Source organism: Apteryx mantelli, chromosome 21 (assembly GCF_036417845.1).
Source record: "Apteryx mantelli isolate bAptMan1 chromosome 21, bAptMan1.hap1, whole genome shotgun sequence".
NCBI lineage: Eukaryota > Metazoa > Chordata > Aves > Apterygiformes > Apterygidae > Apteryx > Apteryx mantelli.
This window is the reverse complement of record NC_089998.1, coordinates 12,086,525-12,103,933: the sequence shown is the minus strand read 5'-3', so window position 1 is coordinate 12,103,933 and position 17,409 is coordinate 12,086,525. Positions and strand designations below refer to the sequence as shown.

General features: G+C 50.4%; 1 protein-coding gene across 3 annotated transcripts in view; it reads right to left on the bottom strand.

The window, feature by feature from the left end:
• RGS3 (regulator of G protein signaling 3) overlaps nucleotides 1–17,409 on the bottom strand; it is a 97,213-nt gene that overhangs the window by 42,888 nt on the left and 36,916 nt on the right. For all 3 annotated transcript variants that reach the window (XM_067308936.1, XM_067308937.1, XM_067308938.1), the window contains 4 exons: nucleotides 16,396–16,586; nucleotides 14,628–14,711; nucleotides 7,207–7,318; nucleotides 836–876 (listed from right to left, as the gene is read on the bottom strand). In XM_067308936.1, coding sequence (XP_067165037.1) covers nucleotides 836–876; nucleotides 7,207–7,318; nucleotides 14,628–14,711; nucleotides 16,396–16,586 — 428 coding nt within the window. The remainder of the gene's footprint in view (nucleotides 1–835; nucleotides 877–7,206; nucleotides 7,319–14,627; nucleotides 14,712–16,395; nucleotides 16,587–17,409) is intronic.

Here is a 17,409-nt window from a genome sequence, read left to right as displayed (position 1 = left end):
AAAGAACTCATTTGCCCAAAGTTACACAGCAAGTCATGCTTTGGCCCAAATCCCAGCTGCTAAAGGTGAACAACTTTCATTCAAAGTATTTTCACCCAACTTTCACAATAGCTTGTTATATTGTGGTGCTGCTGAGCAATGTTTGTCTTTCTCCTCAAAGCCCTAGGAAACTTTCCCAGACGCAGATTTCCACCTTAAAATACAAGGCCTTGAAACCTGGAACACAGTAAAGTTATTTGAAAAGAAAATAACCTCAGAATTCAGTGATTAGGTAGGCCCAGTTTCTACGAACAAGTTTTGCAGTCTCCCTGGCTCCTTCATGACATAAATGTAACTCTGCCAGCATCTGAGTGATTGCAAATCTGTTTAGAGCATTCAACCATGCACCATCTGCACGCATTTCTAGATCTGTGATTATTTAAGTCTTTTACACTGAGCTTCCTTATTCTATTTGCAAATTTAAAATCCGCATGCTTGACAACAAGAAAAGCAAGATGCCCCCAACACAAAGTCAAGACAGTTCACAAGGAAATCTATCCCTGGGCTAAAGAACCCCAAGGTAAATTAAAGGTGAGATGCAGCAGGGAAGTTCCACTTACTGCACATGTGGGGAAGGGGAAGAGCAACCAGGCATAGCCTCCCGAGTCACAGATTCCCTGTAGCACCTTCTTACTAATATATTCTGGCTACAACCATTAAAAAGGAAGTTAAAATCATTTGCATTTTAAGCTCCTTTGAGCATTTTGTGCTCCTTGCCCCAAGAGAAAGAATCAAAGAGTTGTTAGTACATGTTAAGCTCCCACTAGGAAGTAATTCCAAAAACACCACTACTCACCTCTGCAAGGTAAAGGATGCAGAATTTCAGATCTTCTGAACCTATAAAGAAGAAAAATAGGATCAAAATTAAGCTACAACTGCATTTCTCCAAGCAGAGATACTGGCAGAGGAATTGGCTAAGAGACAACATTCAATGAATATTTATTGTTGTCATCCTACAGTACCAGGCTGTGATCTGGGAATGATGTATGCCGCATCTGTAGGACGGACCCAGGGCTACGCACTGGGCAGACTGTGCTCGCATGACATCTTACACGGACTCCCTGCACCATTAGGGATTTTCCTTTGGGTTCATCCTTTTGCAGAAGGGCTCGTTTCATTCGTGCCCACTGCAGGTTCCAGATCTGTGCACTAGCAAGGACTAACTTGAGACAGAGCCACATATAGGCTGTCCTGCCTGCCACCCACCAAGGGCCGTGGCACGTACAGCCCTGCTTCCTTCCTGGGGGCTGCAGAGGCAGAAACCACCATGCCCACGTAGCCACCACGGGCACTCATGTCTGATCTCTCAGTATCCTGCCCCTGTGGACAGTTAGCTCCCAGGAGAACTAACTAGACTGGCTCTAGATCCTAAGTCCTTGCTCATTCCCAGCTTCTCTCCCTGAGCCCCTGTTAAGACAGTAGCTCTGTCCTAGCACCATCTGCCTCGGGCTCTCCATCAGTGCCAGCAGCTGGGGTCAGCTCCTCTCCGAGGAGATGGAGCTGAACCAGGGGCATGGGTGAAATGGAGTGGATCAGGGAGCTTGAGAAACAAGTGCGGAACCAAAAAGCCAAAGGCAGCCAGCAGTGCAGCAGCCCTCTGTATCAGCCCACAACCTGTGCTTCCGCTGTGCTGGGAAGGGACATGGGGCTGGAGTCAATGCAACGACCAAAGCAGTAAGCCGTGTCTCACAAAACCACAGAGCACCCCAGTTCACCTCCCCCTTTTGCTGTCGGCTGTCCCAGGGGTTGCATTAACTCCTGCTGCTCCACCAGGCTGGTTCCTGCAGGCCTACCCTTCCCTTGTTCCCAAAAGAAGGCTTCGCTGAGGATTATTCCTGGTCTTTGTGCCCTACAGGTGAGACATGAGTCTCCCAAGCTCCAAGGGAAGCCAGCTCCTGGCACACATCAGCCTCACAGGTGGAAATGAAGCCACAAGACAAGGCCACCTTGAGTCTAAAAGAGGACATCCCACCACCCAGAGCTGGTCATGCACTCACTGCCCTCCCCACCAGCGCGCCCTGCACCATCTTTGCCCTTGGTAGCACGCAGCACCACTGGGCTGCAGGCTTCATAAGCCTTTTAACAACATTATCTCTGCCATGAGATCAGCTCTGCAGTCTGGGCACGGCTGCAAATCCTATTCAAAACAGTGTCAGTGCAAGCTCTGCTTCCTTTCAAAAGCCTGGGCTGCGCTAATGATGGAAACTGGCTCTGCACTGGCAGTGGAAACACCCCATTCCCAGAGGAAAAGCAATTCTCCCAATGCAGGCAGCAGCTCAGAGTTAAAGATAAGAGCTGAGACCCACTGAGAGACTCAGATGCCACCTGCGTCCCTTCACGTATATCACAAAACACATGAAGAAGTGCAGCAGCCCGGAGTTGTTTGCCAAAAGTCTCTTCCGGCTGCCCTTTGGGGGAATCACAGCCCTTGCTCCGCTGCTAGGGGCCCGGAGGGGCCCCGCAGGCTTCGGTTTTAAAGCACGTTGCAGCACAACAGCCTGCAAACGTCATTATGGGGACACCATGCCCAGGCCCGGCCCCGGGCTGATGGAGCAGAGCTCTCGGGTAAGGAGCCCTTGTGTATTTTCATAAATCTCACTCTGCTTCACCCTGGGCGATGAGCAGGGTTGGGAAAGCAGCCTGGCCTGCTGCTAGCCAGCGGGCTCCAGTGCTCCCCTCCTGACCTGCAGAGCCCGTTCCCCGCTCTCCACGGCTCTGCCCGTGCTCTCCTGGCACCCTCTTCCACAAATCCCAGCAGGACCGGCGGGAAGCAGTTGCCTAGCAAAGCCGAAGCCTCCAATCAGAGCCCCTTGGCCAGCATTTTGCACCCCGAGGGAGGGTTTGGGGAGGCAGGAGCTGAGCCTGCCACTAGCACACCACGAATCCACGGTCCTCCTTCTGCTGCTTCTGCTTCCCGGGTGGTCACCAGCACAAAAAGCCCCTTCTCCTCAAATGGGATCTCTGCTCCTCACTGCACAGAGGTAGCAATGACCCAGGGAGCTCCTTCCCCTGCCCTCAGCAGCCTCGCTGCCTGATAATCCACGCGGCCAAGCAGCCCTGCAGCTACGGGACACATGAAGCAGGGAGGCAGCCCAAGCTAGGAGCTGTTTAAATCCCATTTTCCATGGGGGAATGCCATCCCACCAACACGGAGCAAAGTGAACACGGCAGGCAGCCCCAAGTCTGGAGCTCCGCTGTGATTCCTCACTGCTGGCAGCTGGAGGAGAGAGCAGACCGCCTTTCTGGCAGGCTGGCACCAACTGACCGGGAATTGCCAGCAGGATCCCCTTCCAGACAGGCAGGGAGAGGGAAGCCACCTCCACTGTCCTCCCTCAGTGCCACCCGCCGACCTGTTGTATCGAGGTGTGCACACCCAGGTACCTGCTTGGGAGATGCTCCAAGTGGAGCCAGCCGGGATCCCAACAGTGAAACAGAGGCTTTAACTCTTCGGAGACTCCTTATTTAAATAACTGTTGTTAGAGGGGGAAAAATGGGAGCTAAGAGCCTCCCATCTTTGCCCTGTTCCAGAAGCTCCACAGCCAGGAGGGATGGGAGGAAGAGGAGAGATGGCAGCGCTGGGAAGGGTAGACCCAAGCGCACATCTGAACACAAAGCAGCTTTGCCGGGATTTCTTCCAGGGCAGCTTTTCCCGGAGCCTCCTCATCACAAGCACTGCAGAGGCTGCCTGGCGGCCAGGCGCCGGGGAGCCGCTCGAGGTGCCCAGCGCCTCTCGCAGGCCACGAAAGCCAAGGGGAGAGCCACGGCAGAGACGGCAGCCGGCCGTCTGGGCCAGCCTGGGGCTCGCTTCCCCACCCGTCACTACGTCCGCGGCTGTTGTGACAGCCGAGCACCGTGCTCTCGGCCAAATTCAGGGAAACGCTAAAAGGAAATAAGCGGGAGGAAAAAAACTCACTTTAAGCTACTTGAGTTTCTTCCTGATGCGTTGTGACAGGGGACGGGCTTTTCCTTGCAAGCAACCTGAGCCGTCCCTGCCCCGGGGCTGGGCTGCTCCCGGTGCTCAGCACAGGCGAGAGGAACGTGGGAGTTTTGTGGGGACACGTTCCCCTTTCCGGCTAAGCCCTGGGGGCCGCTCTCGCGCTCCCGTGCTGACGCACAGGGCAGGCACTTACGTAGCTCCCGGGCCAGCAGAAGCTTTCTGCGTCGCCCTGGCTCTGCCCACCTCCCCAGCCCGACCCAACGCAAACACCCGCTGCTTGCGGGATTTGGGTGGTGAATGCCAGGCTTTGGGTCAAAAAGAGGGGAAAAGAGGGAGGACGGTTCTGCTCCTCTCCCCAGCCTCCTTTCACAGCCCAGGGGACAGCGGCAAGGCCCGTGGCGTGCCCAGCAGGCAGAGTGCCCAGGAAGGGGCAGAGGTGCGGGCGCAGGCACCCTGCTCAGCAAAGACGGGGGCTACCTCCAGCACCCAAAGAGGAGAGCTCAGGGCAGAGGTCCCACAGACCACAGTCTGGGCCTCTGGCAATCTTGGAGCTCTTCCCTGTAGGATAGGTTGGGTTAGGAAGCTGGGGACAGCAAAGCAGCATGCAAAAGGAGAAGTCCCTGTTTGCAGGATGCCCATGAGGATCCCAGCTGGGGAGGGGGCTCACAGCATCAGGGGGCCTCGTTGAGGCTGCTCAATGTCAGAGCCCTTTTCTGTCCCAAAGCAGAGCGCGCCCACCCCAGGAGCCCAGCAAGGCGGCGACTGGAGCATGGAAATTCCCACAGTATCTAGTGAGGAAACCAGCCCCGTTACGCTGGAAACGTTGGCTGGTGTGGTGCTCATCAGCCATGCTCAGCTTCTAAAGCAGGAAGACAGAGCATTGTAAAGCAGATTATACTGATTTGCTTTCGCACAGTGCAGCAAGCGGCAGAAACAGGAAACATCACAATGGTCTTCAGTGTACCGGAGATGTCTCAATTGTTATACTCAGCAATACGCCTGTTCCTATTAATGTGCCATTCAGTTATTTAGGAGACCGACAGAAAATCCCTGCCAAAAAGGACGGACATCTTTTTGCTTGTTCTCCCCAGCTTTGAAGCACAAATCCAGAGGGTGAGTGCCTGAAAGGCGAGGGTGCTGGATTCCCAGCACGGCAGAGCATACGTGGGCAGGCTCTGCGCTGCAGAGACAAACATCCCCTTCGGAGAAGCTTGATAAACTATTCCAGATGTGATCTAGCCAAGTTATTATGGCAACAAGGAAATAAATGGGACATAACCACTCATGAAATCCAGCCGCCCTGCCTGAGCTTAAGAGGCACATTCTAGCGCCGAGCTGCAAACAGGCCTTCGTGCACGGAGCCAGCATTGCACCACCGGGACAAGCCCCAGGAAAGCCGATTTCAAGTAGGCAAACAAGAGCAGGATTACACAGCTGCCTTTGAGAGCAGCCAGGAATCGCACGCGCTCGCCCAGCCTGAAGTGCTCCAGGACTAAACGCTGCCCAACGAGCACTTCAGCGAGGAACAATTTCTTTTGTCCCTTTCTTAGAATAAGCCGCACTCAGAACAAGCTCAGCAAACTCCCACAAAGCTTCACTGGCTTTTCTAAACAGCTTGCACTCCCCGTGTCACCTCTTCACCCTCATCAAGTTTCTGCCCCCACCAAACAGACCAGAATTTGGGAGCAGAAACGTTGCTGGAAACATGAAATACCAACTGATGAGCAACCCACGGTGTCCGGGTGCCCAACCGCAGCACCGCAGATACCCAGCCCTGCGGCTCACAGCGATGCGGGGCACAGGGAGAGCCGCAGCTTGTGCGCAGAGCTCCCAGCTCCACGCGAGAGCATCACAGTCTCTCTCTGAGCATGCCACCAACAGGAAGCGACAAAATTAATCTAGTAAATCATTCCTTTTGGAGAATCAGCACAGCTCTGGAATAAGCCCTCTCAGTGGGAAGCACAGGCTGAGGGCCACAGGACTGTCCCCTGCACGGAGACGCCAACTCATACAATCACAGAGTAATTCAGGTTGGAAGGGGACTCTGGAGGTCTCTAGCCCAACCCCCTGCCCAAAGCATGTCTAATCAGATCAGGGTGCCCAGGGCTGTGCCCAGTCAATCTCGAACACCTCCAAGGAGGGAGATCCCATAACTCACTCCAGGAGTCAATCACCCTCATGAAAAAAATGTTTTTGCTTATATCTAAGCAGAATTTCTTATGTTGGACCCCAGTTCAGCAATATCTGATGCCTGTGGTGGAGGAGGAGGTAGGGCCCCAGCCCCTTGCTGATGCAGTCGAGCAAACGTACACAAAAAAACATGTAGCCCAACAGACCGACTGCACCGAGGAAGGAACAAAGTGGGACTGGGCCGGGGCCAGGAGGTGCCTCCACACTAAGAAATAGGATGTGATGGAGCAATTATTTCGTTCCTCTTTTGTTCCTGAGTAGCAAAGAGCATCTTTCACACCACCTCAGCATTTCAACTTGAAATAACTGATTTCAAGCCATTCCCCCTGCCCTTTAACCACTCCCTGAGCCCTCAGCTGGACATGAAGGTCCATTCAAAGCAAACTGAGCATGGGCAAGCCCACAGCCTCCCCCCAAGGCCTGGATTTGCTCCTTCCTCAGAGACAGGGTGTGTATGGGGGAGGGACGCTAGCAAGGAGGAAAACCATGGGTGGTTGAAGAGGGAAGTAGGGTAAGTAAAGGTCAGTAGGGCTTGGCCCAACACTCCTGAAGACAGCATCTGAGCTCTCTCGAGGCACCACGGGGGAAACCTCAAGACTTCACTTCCCTTTTCACCCTCAGCTAGTTCCCACTGTAAGCAACATAGCACCGACAGGCCAGGGCAAGGGGAACAGCCCAGCACATCAAGACCTTTAGAAACGTCAGCCCCAAATCCCTGAGAAAGTCCCCGTTGCATCCACGGGAACGCCACTCCGGAAAGCCCTGGGAGCTGGTGGTATCTGAGCGTCCCTGAGGTCTCCCAGGAGATGGAGCTCCCCGGGACCAGCTGAATGCAAGGGTGGGAAGAGAGATGCTGGCCCAGCACCCTGAGGAGGGAGATCTGGCAGCATGAGTCAAACAGCACTGTCGCATACTGGAAGCAAGGGGTTGCCAGGGTGCTGTGCAGGCTACCTGCGCTGCCCCTCGGCTGGCTAGAAACCTGTTTGCAGCTAGCAGCCCAGAAAACATCCCACAAGTCTCCAACTGCTGCAAACACTCACCCTCCTGAAGCTTGACGCTCTGCAGGTAGAGAGGGTTCCTCAGCACGTTGCAGCGCCCTGGCTCGTCCTCCTTCGTGAAGAGCAGCAAGTCAGAGTAGACAAAAAGGGTGACCTGGAGGGCACAACACCAGCAAAGGAGAAGCTATAAGAAACGCATCTTCTGACAGGGAAGCAGCATCCTCCGAAGCTCCTCTGCCCCAAGGAGATGCAGCAGCCATGAGAGGCAGCCCAGACACTCCTGTCCTCAGGGGGCTGCACTGCCCCAAGCTACACTGCTCACAGCAAGCTGCAGACGAGGCTCCCACCAGACCGTCATTGCCGCTCGGCAGCTGCCTACCGAGGCTTGTGGAGTCCCGCGACAGGAGGGATAAACCTGCCCGACAGTGTAACGACGTGCACGCACAGACTCCCTGCTCTCTCGTGTCACTTCCCATTTACGTAAGTTATAAATCAGAGGAGCAGGAGGAGTGAATGAGTTGGTGACTAAACCTAACACGGTGGAAGCTGCAGCCTAAAAGCAACTGTGATCTCCCCGCACACACTCGCTAAGGAGCTTCTTACTGTTTTCAGTCTTCACACATGCTGTTTTGCTTATTTGTTTAGCAAATAAGTTTGGCTTTTACAAAAAAAAGAAAAAAAAACAACATATGAGCAGCTGTAGGGAGCAAACTTGATACCTTTAAACCACTTTCATGGGTGGAAAGCAAATACTGAACTGAGTGTCTGCCCAGCTCTGTGCTTGAATAGTGACTCAAGTGTCAAGTGGCTCTTGACTGCAGTCCCTGGTATAATCACTACAGATTTTTGTAATTCTTAAAATAAGAAGAATCAGCTTCTCCACTTTACTGGAGATCCTTGACTGAGAAGCCTACAGGGAGTGGGTGGCTACGCCCGTGGCTGAGTTTCGAGCCTGTCCTGTTCTCAGGCAGAAGTTGGGGGCATACAGCAACCCAAGGCTGAGAAGATGCCAGGAAACCGCTGCAATATGCCAGCGCTCTGGGCCTTCTGCAAAACATCCAACCAAGCGCTGCTCAAAGCACAGGACACAGCGTGGGAGCACACAGCTGCTTTTAACCTTGAGTCCTTCAGACGCTCCCAAACACCTCCCAGAGCAAAGTAGAAGAGGCTGCAGCCACCAAGAGCTGCCACTGTACATTGCTGAGCAACAGTGATGAAGGTTTCATGGCCAACTTGTAGCAACTCATTCTCAAAAGCAGAAAATAACGCAGCATCCCAGGGACTCGGGCAGCTGGCACCGCTGCCACTGTCACCACCAAGTTGCCCTTTGAAAGGTGACTTTGCTCACGACAGGGACTGAGTCATTGTTTATGGGGACGCACTGCCAGTACAGTTTGTCTCCATGCCCAGCGGCCGACGGGCACACGTCAGAAGAAGGACAAGCTGGGTAACAGTTTATCACACAGGGCTGAGTCTCACATCAGGGCAGCAGCAGCTGGCTTTGAAGCCAAAAATCAACCCTTTGCCACAAGATTGCTCCTTACTGGGCAAATTTATTTTTGTGGGATTCTTAATAAGCACAAAGCTACCAGCATAGCTTTAGTAGGCAATTAAACCAGGGAGTGTCTGTTTCTCTCTGTACTATTTGGAAAATCCCTTCCTCTGCGCTCAATATACTGTTGGCCGAGTGCCCACATTCACCCTCTTCTCTACTTTTGACCTTGTTATCAAGACAAGGAATAACAAAACACAAACTGCACTATAAACTTTCTCCCATGCCTGTCTTGTTCCAAGAGGTTTCCCTTCTGGGACACATCTGGTCCCATTCGGGTTCCCTCAGCCTCAGAAAAAGAGATATTCAGGGATTTTAAGAGCAGCAAATCAGTGAAGCAGAGGAGATAAAAGCACGACCAGCAAGCGACAAGAGTGGAAATGGAGGAAAGAAAATGCAGAAAGAGGCTGCACACCTAGTATACGAGGAAATTAAAAGGGAAGGGAAAAAGGAGAGGAGGGTCAGCAGGGAAAATATCACTTCAAAACAAGGCAGATTTAAACAGGGAATCATGGAAACACAAACACATGAAAAGTATTTGCAGGTAACATTGTGCGTTAAATGGGAAGATGGGAATGACTGAATGTGGGATGAGGAAAGATAAAAGCACGGTCAGCGCAGGTTAGGTAAGAGCATCTCCATTAGGTGCGTGTCACTAAACGGCTTCTGCTTCCAGGAAGGCACCCGGTTGCAGAGCAGCTCCACACAGCAGAAGGGTTTAGAGATGTCCCTCCTCTGAGTCGCAGGAGGAAGAAAATGAGGGTGCCCGTTCCACCCCCACAGCGGGAGCCCTCCGGCCATACCAGCGCCGCCAGACTCAGGGCTCCAGCGGGCTCCGCTCACAGATGTGGGAGCAGGATGTGCCCCGGGCACCGTGGCGCACAGGTACCGCGGGGCCAGGGCTGCTCTGCCTGCGCCTGGAGAGCCGAGCACAGGAAACTCGAGTCATGGCAGACCCTAAGGCAGCAGCCAGCAGGTATAACAGGAGGGGAGGGCTAGCACGAGTCACTGGAGCTCGGCCGAGGGTTGCCTGCGCCCCATTGGCAAGCTGGAAAACGTCTCCAACAGCCCTTTGCAAACAGATCTGATGTCTACCAAGAAAAATCACAGGAAAAGGCAAAAACAAAATACAGCACCCGGATTCATCCAGGCAGGACACAGAATCCACCAAAGACCTTCCCAGGAGAGGGCAAGGTATCTTTGTATTTCCCAGAACTAATCTCATACCCCGAAAGGAAAAAGAAAGTAAACGGCAAGATGAGTGGACTCTTCTGAAGACGGAGGTAGCCACATCTCTGCTATTACTATTGCTACAGAGCTCCGCCACAGGAAGGAGGAAGTGATAATCATGCCCTGTAAAGCAGTATACGCTAACAAAGAAACTATGAAAAGGTGGCTTGAAATTCAACCTTGCAACCAAAGTACCTTCACATTTGGGCTTAAGAACAGTTAACTTTCCCCCAATCCCCTCCTCTTCCGCACACCTACGCGCATGGACAGCCACCGCCATTTGTGTTACATCAGGGAGGAGTTTGCATGTTGCAACCGCAACAGCGCGGCAGCAGAGCCACCAACACGATGGGTCACTGCAAACCCAGCCCACTCGTCCCAGCGTACAGCAAGAAAAGGCTGAGCCGGTGGCTGTTTCCTGAGCTAGCCCCCTCTCTTTCTTTAGCAATAGTTTCACAGTCAGGCTCAGCAAAGCAGAAAGAATTGAGGAAACAAAGAGAAGCAGACACAGGTCCTTTATGATAAACTGTTCAAATGGCAAAAGAGAACACCCTGATGATTCCCTGCACTGCTGGCCAGACAATGCTGTCCACAGCTGGCTACAGCAAGCCCATAATCCTTGGTGGAGACCCCTTAGACAGGTATCCTCCCTGGCACTGGTCCATGCACATTTTCTATCAATTTACCAGTACAGGATTCCACACCAACGGAAAGGACTTGCTGCAAGCCCAAAGAGGAATTCAAGTTATACCAGTATGAGGGTTGTATCTGCAGAGTTCTTGGGTCCTCATCCACTGGATTGAGCTAAATGGATGAAACTTTCTTATTCTTTCTCTATAACCCAGATTTTCCAGATCTTGAGTTATTCTTTTAACTCTCTTGGGAGCCCATCCAAATTCTCAGTATCCAGTATGAAGGAGACATCACTACTGGACTCACCAGATCGATACTGATCTAGCTCCCTGTAGAGAGGGTGATAACACCCAGACACTTCTATGTGGTGCTCCCCTGATCATACACTTCAAAGTGTTATTAGCTTTCTCAGCTACAGCTGTTCACCGGCAGTTATTCACTTAGTTCTCACTGAGACTGCAAGAATATGAGCACATGATCAAATGTTATCAAGTTACCACAGCTTAGTATCTCAACACCAAGCAACTGAGCCCTGTTCTAACAGGAGAAGTGGTCTACGCTTTGCAGGTGGGGGGAGGTGCACGTACACCAGGCATGCCCCTTAGGTGATGGGCACTAACTTCCTAGGCCTAGGACATGGTGAAGGCTTCAGCTGCCAACCTGGTACCTCACCCTGACTTACTAGAATCAAATATTTTACTGTCTTGAATGTTTGGGGAGAGCAGGCACTGCAGGCCTCGAGGGGTCTGCAGCACACACCTCCGCTCACACACTGGCAAGAGCAGAGGCTTTGCAACAGGGGGAACGTGTATGGTGTCACTTAATTTAAAAGTGAAGGAGAGAAGGGCATAAAGAGACAGCAGAGAAGAAGGACAAAGTAAGAGAGTCTAATGTGGGGGAGAGAGGAGGAAAGTGGAGGCTTCTAGTATTCGCTCTCAAATAGAAGCGTCTAAAAAAGACTGAGAACAGGATCTTGAAACATCTGTACCATGGAGTAGGGTTTTGGTCAACTTTGTGTGTTTGCCAAACCTGGCCACCCCACTGAAACAGGGAGCTGCCAACCCCCCGTCCTGGACCAGGAGTGCTAGGATCTTGTAGCGCAACACTTGCAATGAGAGAGAAAAGCCTGCTGCCCTGCAGAGAAGGCCATATAACCTGGGCATGCTGGTCCCTGTCCTCCAGACTCCTGGCAGAGCTGGGGGCTATCAGAGTTCAACAGAGGATCATCCTGAACTGCAGATCCTGCCGGGATGGCAGAGAAGAGAGCAGAGAAGAGGGTGAGCATTGTTCATGTTGTAAAGGTACCTCTAGGTGCTGGAAAGTTGCCTCCAGGTACATTAGAGACAGACAGAAAAAGGCAAAAACCATGTTCAAGACCTTGTGCATAATGGCCTGCATCATGCTCATTCCTCTGGCACTCTACAGGCTGGAGGGATTTCAGAGGGCCATAAAAGCGGGAATTGCAACAAAGTCTAGACAGGATGTGATTAAGGCCTGAATAAGGATTGCCCCAGAGGTAAGGTCAGGGAAAAGACAGATCCTGGCAAGCCTCCAGAGAGAGACAGGTTCACTCCTTCAGGAGATGGGAGAGTTTGTTCAAAGACATGGATGCAGCACCTGACCTGGAAATTGCCAAGGGGAAAAGACTCTAGTTTTTAAAAAATGAAATAGGATCTCCATTTCCAGGTTGCTTGCACCTGGGATCTCCTCTCTTGAGCAACTCAACCAAAAATCACCAGAAAGCAGCCTTGCAAACCACAGGGGCAATGGTCCAACATGAGAGAGGCGGGATGAAAGGAGCAGTGAGAAAATGGAAAGCCACATGGAGCAAGGAAGAAAGGACTCATCAGAAACAAGGAAGAAAGGACTCATCAGAAACAAAGAGCCTCTGTTCGGGAAGCAGAGAAGGCTGGAGTGGCACTGAGCTCAAGTCAGATGAAAGCAGAAGTCACAGTCCTTCAGTACCAGGGAAACTCCATTGTGGCCAGGCCAGTTTAGGTCTTGTTGACTTCAAAAGTTTAGGTTCCCTTATCTCACAACTCTTCAGGACTAAAGCAGACACCCTTGCTCCCCAAGATAAGGGAGTTCTCTGGCTTTCCAAAGAGACATACACCAGTTTTTTGAAGCTCTCAAAGTCCCACCATGATGCTGTAAGTGATTCACCACAGACATGAGAAAGCCATGCCACAGAACATGGATGATGTCCCAGTATCGTTAGATACAACCGTCTGCTCCCAGTAATGCTGGGCTCAGCACCACCCCTGCGTGCACACTGAGGGAAAGGCTCCTATCTTGCCTAGCAGATGCTGTTACATGCTCATTCCCATTCACTGCTTCTATTTTCCATTATGCTCAGCCACGACTTCTTGTCTTGCCCCTCTGCCAGGCTTACACAGATACCACGGCATCAAGCCACCATCCTTCTCAAATCCTGTCTCATGTTGCTGACCAGAGTACACCATTTTTCCCTTTCCAGGTGATAATTCCAATTGGGAAATTCTCTTCCAGCCTCATGCTCATCCTTGAGGCATCGTAAGCAAAAAGAGATTCCTTTCCCTGCCATGTCTTTGTTCTAATCCTGTCTACAACTATGTCTCCAAAATGGCTTATATGGCCCATTTGGTGACAGAGCAGCACACCTCTTCCAAACATGCTTATACTGAGACTCTCCTTCATCTAAATATGAATACACCCTGTACACACACATGTTCCACCCAGCATTAAAATTGCATTAGAGTTACTCACAGTTATTTCACATTTGGCTGCTTCCACACACCTCTGAGTCTGACCTGAAGGCAAGTAACTCTAAATACCTCAGCAAAAGCATCCTGACTTCAGCTTGGCCACCATATTTTCAAGCTGTCACAGCACAGCTGCACTACACAGCTATGTGTTTATTTGATTTTTCATTCATGGAGGTGCCTAGAAGACCCTGAGCAGTAAAGAACAGCAGGACAGACAGGGGAAGAGTTTTATTCACAGATCAGGGACAAGTTTCCAAATGGATGATGCAATTTTTCATGTACTTTTGTGGGGAAAAATAGCAAATGAAATCATAAAGAGGGATGAAGTACACGCTGAAAATCAGAGAGAGAGACGAGTCATTTAACATAACAGAGTCTTGGACTGTTTCGTACCACTGGCGAGCAATATGATGTGTTTCTGGGATTCTGCTGTCAGCCACCCCGTGTTTCACAGAAACTAAGTTTAGTCAAGTTAAAATTCCTCTATGGCTTTATGAAAATGACACATTATTCTGTTCAGTCCAACTAAACTCAAAAGGAAATTATTCTGCACAGTAGTGAGATTCACTGAAAATGCCCCAAAAGAAACTGCAGTTTCCTGCCACACTGGCGAGAAATGTATGCGTGGGCTTTCCTGGATTCCCAGGGTGCTGTTCATAGAGTCACTTCCTCCGCCCCAAACTCCAACGTTTTGCGGACTTTACAGTTGGATCCAAATGAAGCCAACAGAAAATGCAGTCAACGTTTCCAAACTCCTCCTGTTTGGATGTTGAGAATTGTGACATACACAGGTTCAGCATGTAGCCAAAGCTCAGCTGTTTCCCCATACTTTTAATAGCCCCCCCCCAATATCACTGCAGCAAAATGTTAAAGTAACAAAAAGGAGAGGTTTTTGGACCGGAAACACAATCTCTTTCAGGAACTAAACTTCTAAAAAGCCCTGTAGCAAGTTCTGTGTCCAGGTCTCTGAACTTGCACAAAATATCCTTCCCTGCCTCCTCATCCCAGCACTGAGCTGGGAGGTCTGCAGGAAGTCTTAGCTGCTCGGCTGTGGCTGGCACGCATTTGCCATGCACAGCCCCTTCTTTGTGAGCATAAAGGAGATGAGAAAAAGAGTTGGTTTCTAGCAGAGAAGAGTTTTGGTCTTTAGTTTATTCCATGATACACCAGCTACAAATTTTTCTGAATATCACATTAACGAAGGTACTGCAAAGTAAAACATTCCACTTCTCAGCATAGTATTTGAGACTGCAGTAAAGTGTGTTTAGAAAATATCAGGTCAGACAGCGTGGAAAGAGCCTTACCTGTATAGTCTTGCTTCTGCTCTCATGAAGGAGCAGCTCCTCTGACAGAAGCAGAGTCCGGGCTGGGTTGCAAAGATCTAGGGGCTAAATTTGAAAGAAGAAAAAAGGAAACAAAGAGTCAAACCTTCCACTGGAAGTGTGGTTTGCCAGAAAAACTTTCCGCCCACCCAACCCACTTTGTCTTCACTAAGTTGTAAATCACTCGGAGAGAAGCAGTTAAAAGCCACCCCACACTGCACTCAAAAGGACAGAAAGTTTGCAGTCCAGCTTTGTGATAAAAACAAAACCTTACACTTAACACCTACAACACCTACGTCAGACTCATCTATAAAAAGACAATCAGCTGCTTGCATTTCTTTGTAGTTAACTGTTCTGCAAACTGTGGGCTTGGCTATGGCTGTTCTTTAGCAGGAAACACAACCACAGCAGCGGCACGTTAAGATTTCACCTACCTTCAGAGAAGAATAACTGAGCTACATGACTTTATGAGTTACTCTCCCAGCAAGTTGAAGGGATTTTAAGGCTGCCCCTTCTCATGCCACACCGCACCCTCAGCACCTTCAGCTCATCTCAATTTAGCATGGAAGAAGGACTGGACAGATATCAGCTGCCCTGACTGCTGAACAAGCCTTGCGAAACCAGCACTCGGATGATCCTCCTGAGCAGCATGCCCAATGGGCAAGGGTGAAGGTACCTTGCACAGGAGTCCTTACAGTATGAAACAGTGCAAAGGAGAAAAGCCAGTTCCTGAAGTGGCAGAAACCCCTCAGACTCAATCTGAGGCACAAGCTTTAGAAAGAGTCAGAAGGGCCAGTTGTGTTCCTGCTAAAACACAAACTGTGCATGCAGCCATGGTTGGTGAATGCACTGATGTTAACATGAGCAGCCACCTCCACGCCATCAGGGAAGAAGGAGGTGAGCACAAGCCTGTCTCCCGAAACAGGCCTAGGCTCACATTCACCCCCAAGGAGTTCACTGGCCAAGGCCGAAGTGAAAGACAACATGGATCACAGGTTTGGGTTCAAAGGAAGTCTGCAGTCTGAGCTGACATAACAGTGTCGTTGCTGCTAACAGGAGGTGGATGGTTTCCCACAGCCTCAGAGGCTTTTACATTGATTAATGTATTCATCATTAATGTACTTAAACATACAGGATCACATTAGACTTTCTGGTGTTCTGGCCATATGAAGAACAAAATGGGACACACAGAGGCAGTTAGGACTATCTACTACACCAAATTCAGGGCTGAATTTTTAGACAATCACATATGAAACTAGGGAGTGAGAATATCCTGCCAAGCTACTACTGCTCTGGATCCCAGTCAGTGATTTTAGCGCTGGCCAGCAGCAAGTCTATAAAACCCTTGTTCACACACTATGATTAATGGCATCCAGAACCCACAGGAAGAAACCACATTAATCTTCAACTATGCAAAGCTGATTGCTGAAGCCCAACAGCTGGGACACCTTCTCCTGGTCCAAGCAGCCAAGGGCCAGATTTGGAAAGCTAAAAAGGAAAAAGTCCAACAGAACTTCGCTAGGGCAGGACACAATTTTCTTAGAGAAAGTACCCGTGCACTGAGTACAGCCAGTCCCAGAGGAAAGAGTTGAGAATGATGGGCAATCCATGCATTCATAGTATATCCTGGTGGGGAATACATACACTTTGCATGACAGCATGGACCCTACCTATGGCAGCAAGCTCCGGTGCAAGCTGCTGTACTGGGCACCATTTGTCTCCTTAACACCTCAATTCCAGATGCGCTCACCTGCACGAAGACGGGGAACACCAGCACTTTGGGAGCCAGCGTCACATATGTGCCATAGCTGGAGTGTGGGATGTGTGGCCGCACGATGGTACAGTTCTGGTAGTTCCCGTAGCTCTTCATTGTCTGCACAGTCTTCATCAGCCTGGATTTTCTCCCAGACCCCGTGTGTGATTTCCCTTTACATGTGTTTCCTGGACCAACAAAGGAAGCAGAAAGAAACACAGAGTCAGAGCAGAGCTCCTGCAGAGCTGCTGCACACTGCCAGCTCCGCTCCTGCTAGGGCAGGCTGGAGGAAGGCACACAAAGCCTAAGGGGAACAACTGGAACTGAGAGCTGTGGGGATATTCGTCACTCCACTATCAAAGTTTCCAGGAATTAATGAAGTAACAGCACTGACTTCATTTTGCCTAATACAAAATGAGATGTCCCATGAGCTTTCTGCACAATCAAGCACATGTTCCTCTATTTTGGGCCTGTGTTGCCTTCTGTACAATATACGAATACAGTACTTTGGAGAAAGAGATGTGGTACTATTATATGCACATCCCTACACAAGGCCCAGGAAAAAGAACTGAAAGTAAGAAATACAGAACATGATCTTAAATGACCATTCTTGAATCACATCTTGCACCAAGGTGCTTTCCACCGTCAGGGAAATACCTGCCTTTGCTACTGAACTATGAACCTTCCCCTGCCAGCGGGGAGAAAAACACCGATCAAAGAGCAGGGAGTGGGGGAAATAATGAAAGAAGTCTTCTCTGCTCTGGAATGGACTTTCCCATTCTGGGTATGGGAGTCAACAAAGTGCAAGAATTTCACATCATGAGGAAGAAATTTTGCTTTTTAATTATAGCTTTTAGAAGATACTGAGATTGGAGATGTCAGAGAAAGGGGCAGAGGTAATAAATAAAGTCATAAGCATGGCATCAATCCATGCTTTCCCAGATTGCTCCCAGGGATGTGATGGTTACGCAAATGTGGGGGTGTATTTATAAAGGATGACCTCATTTTGCC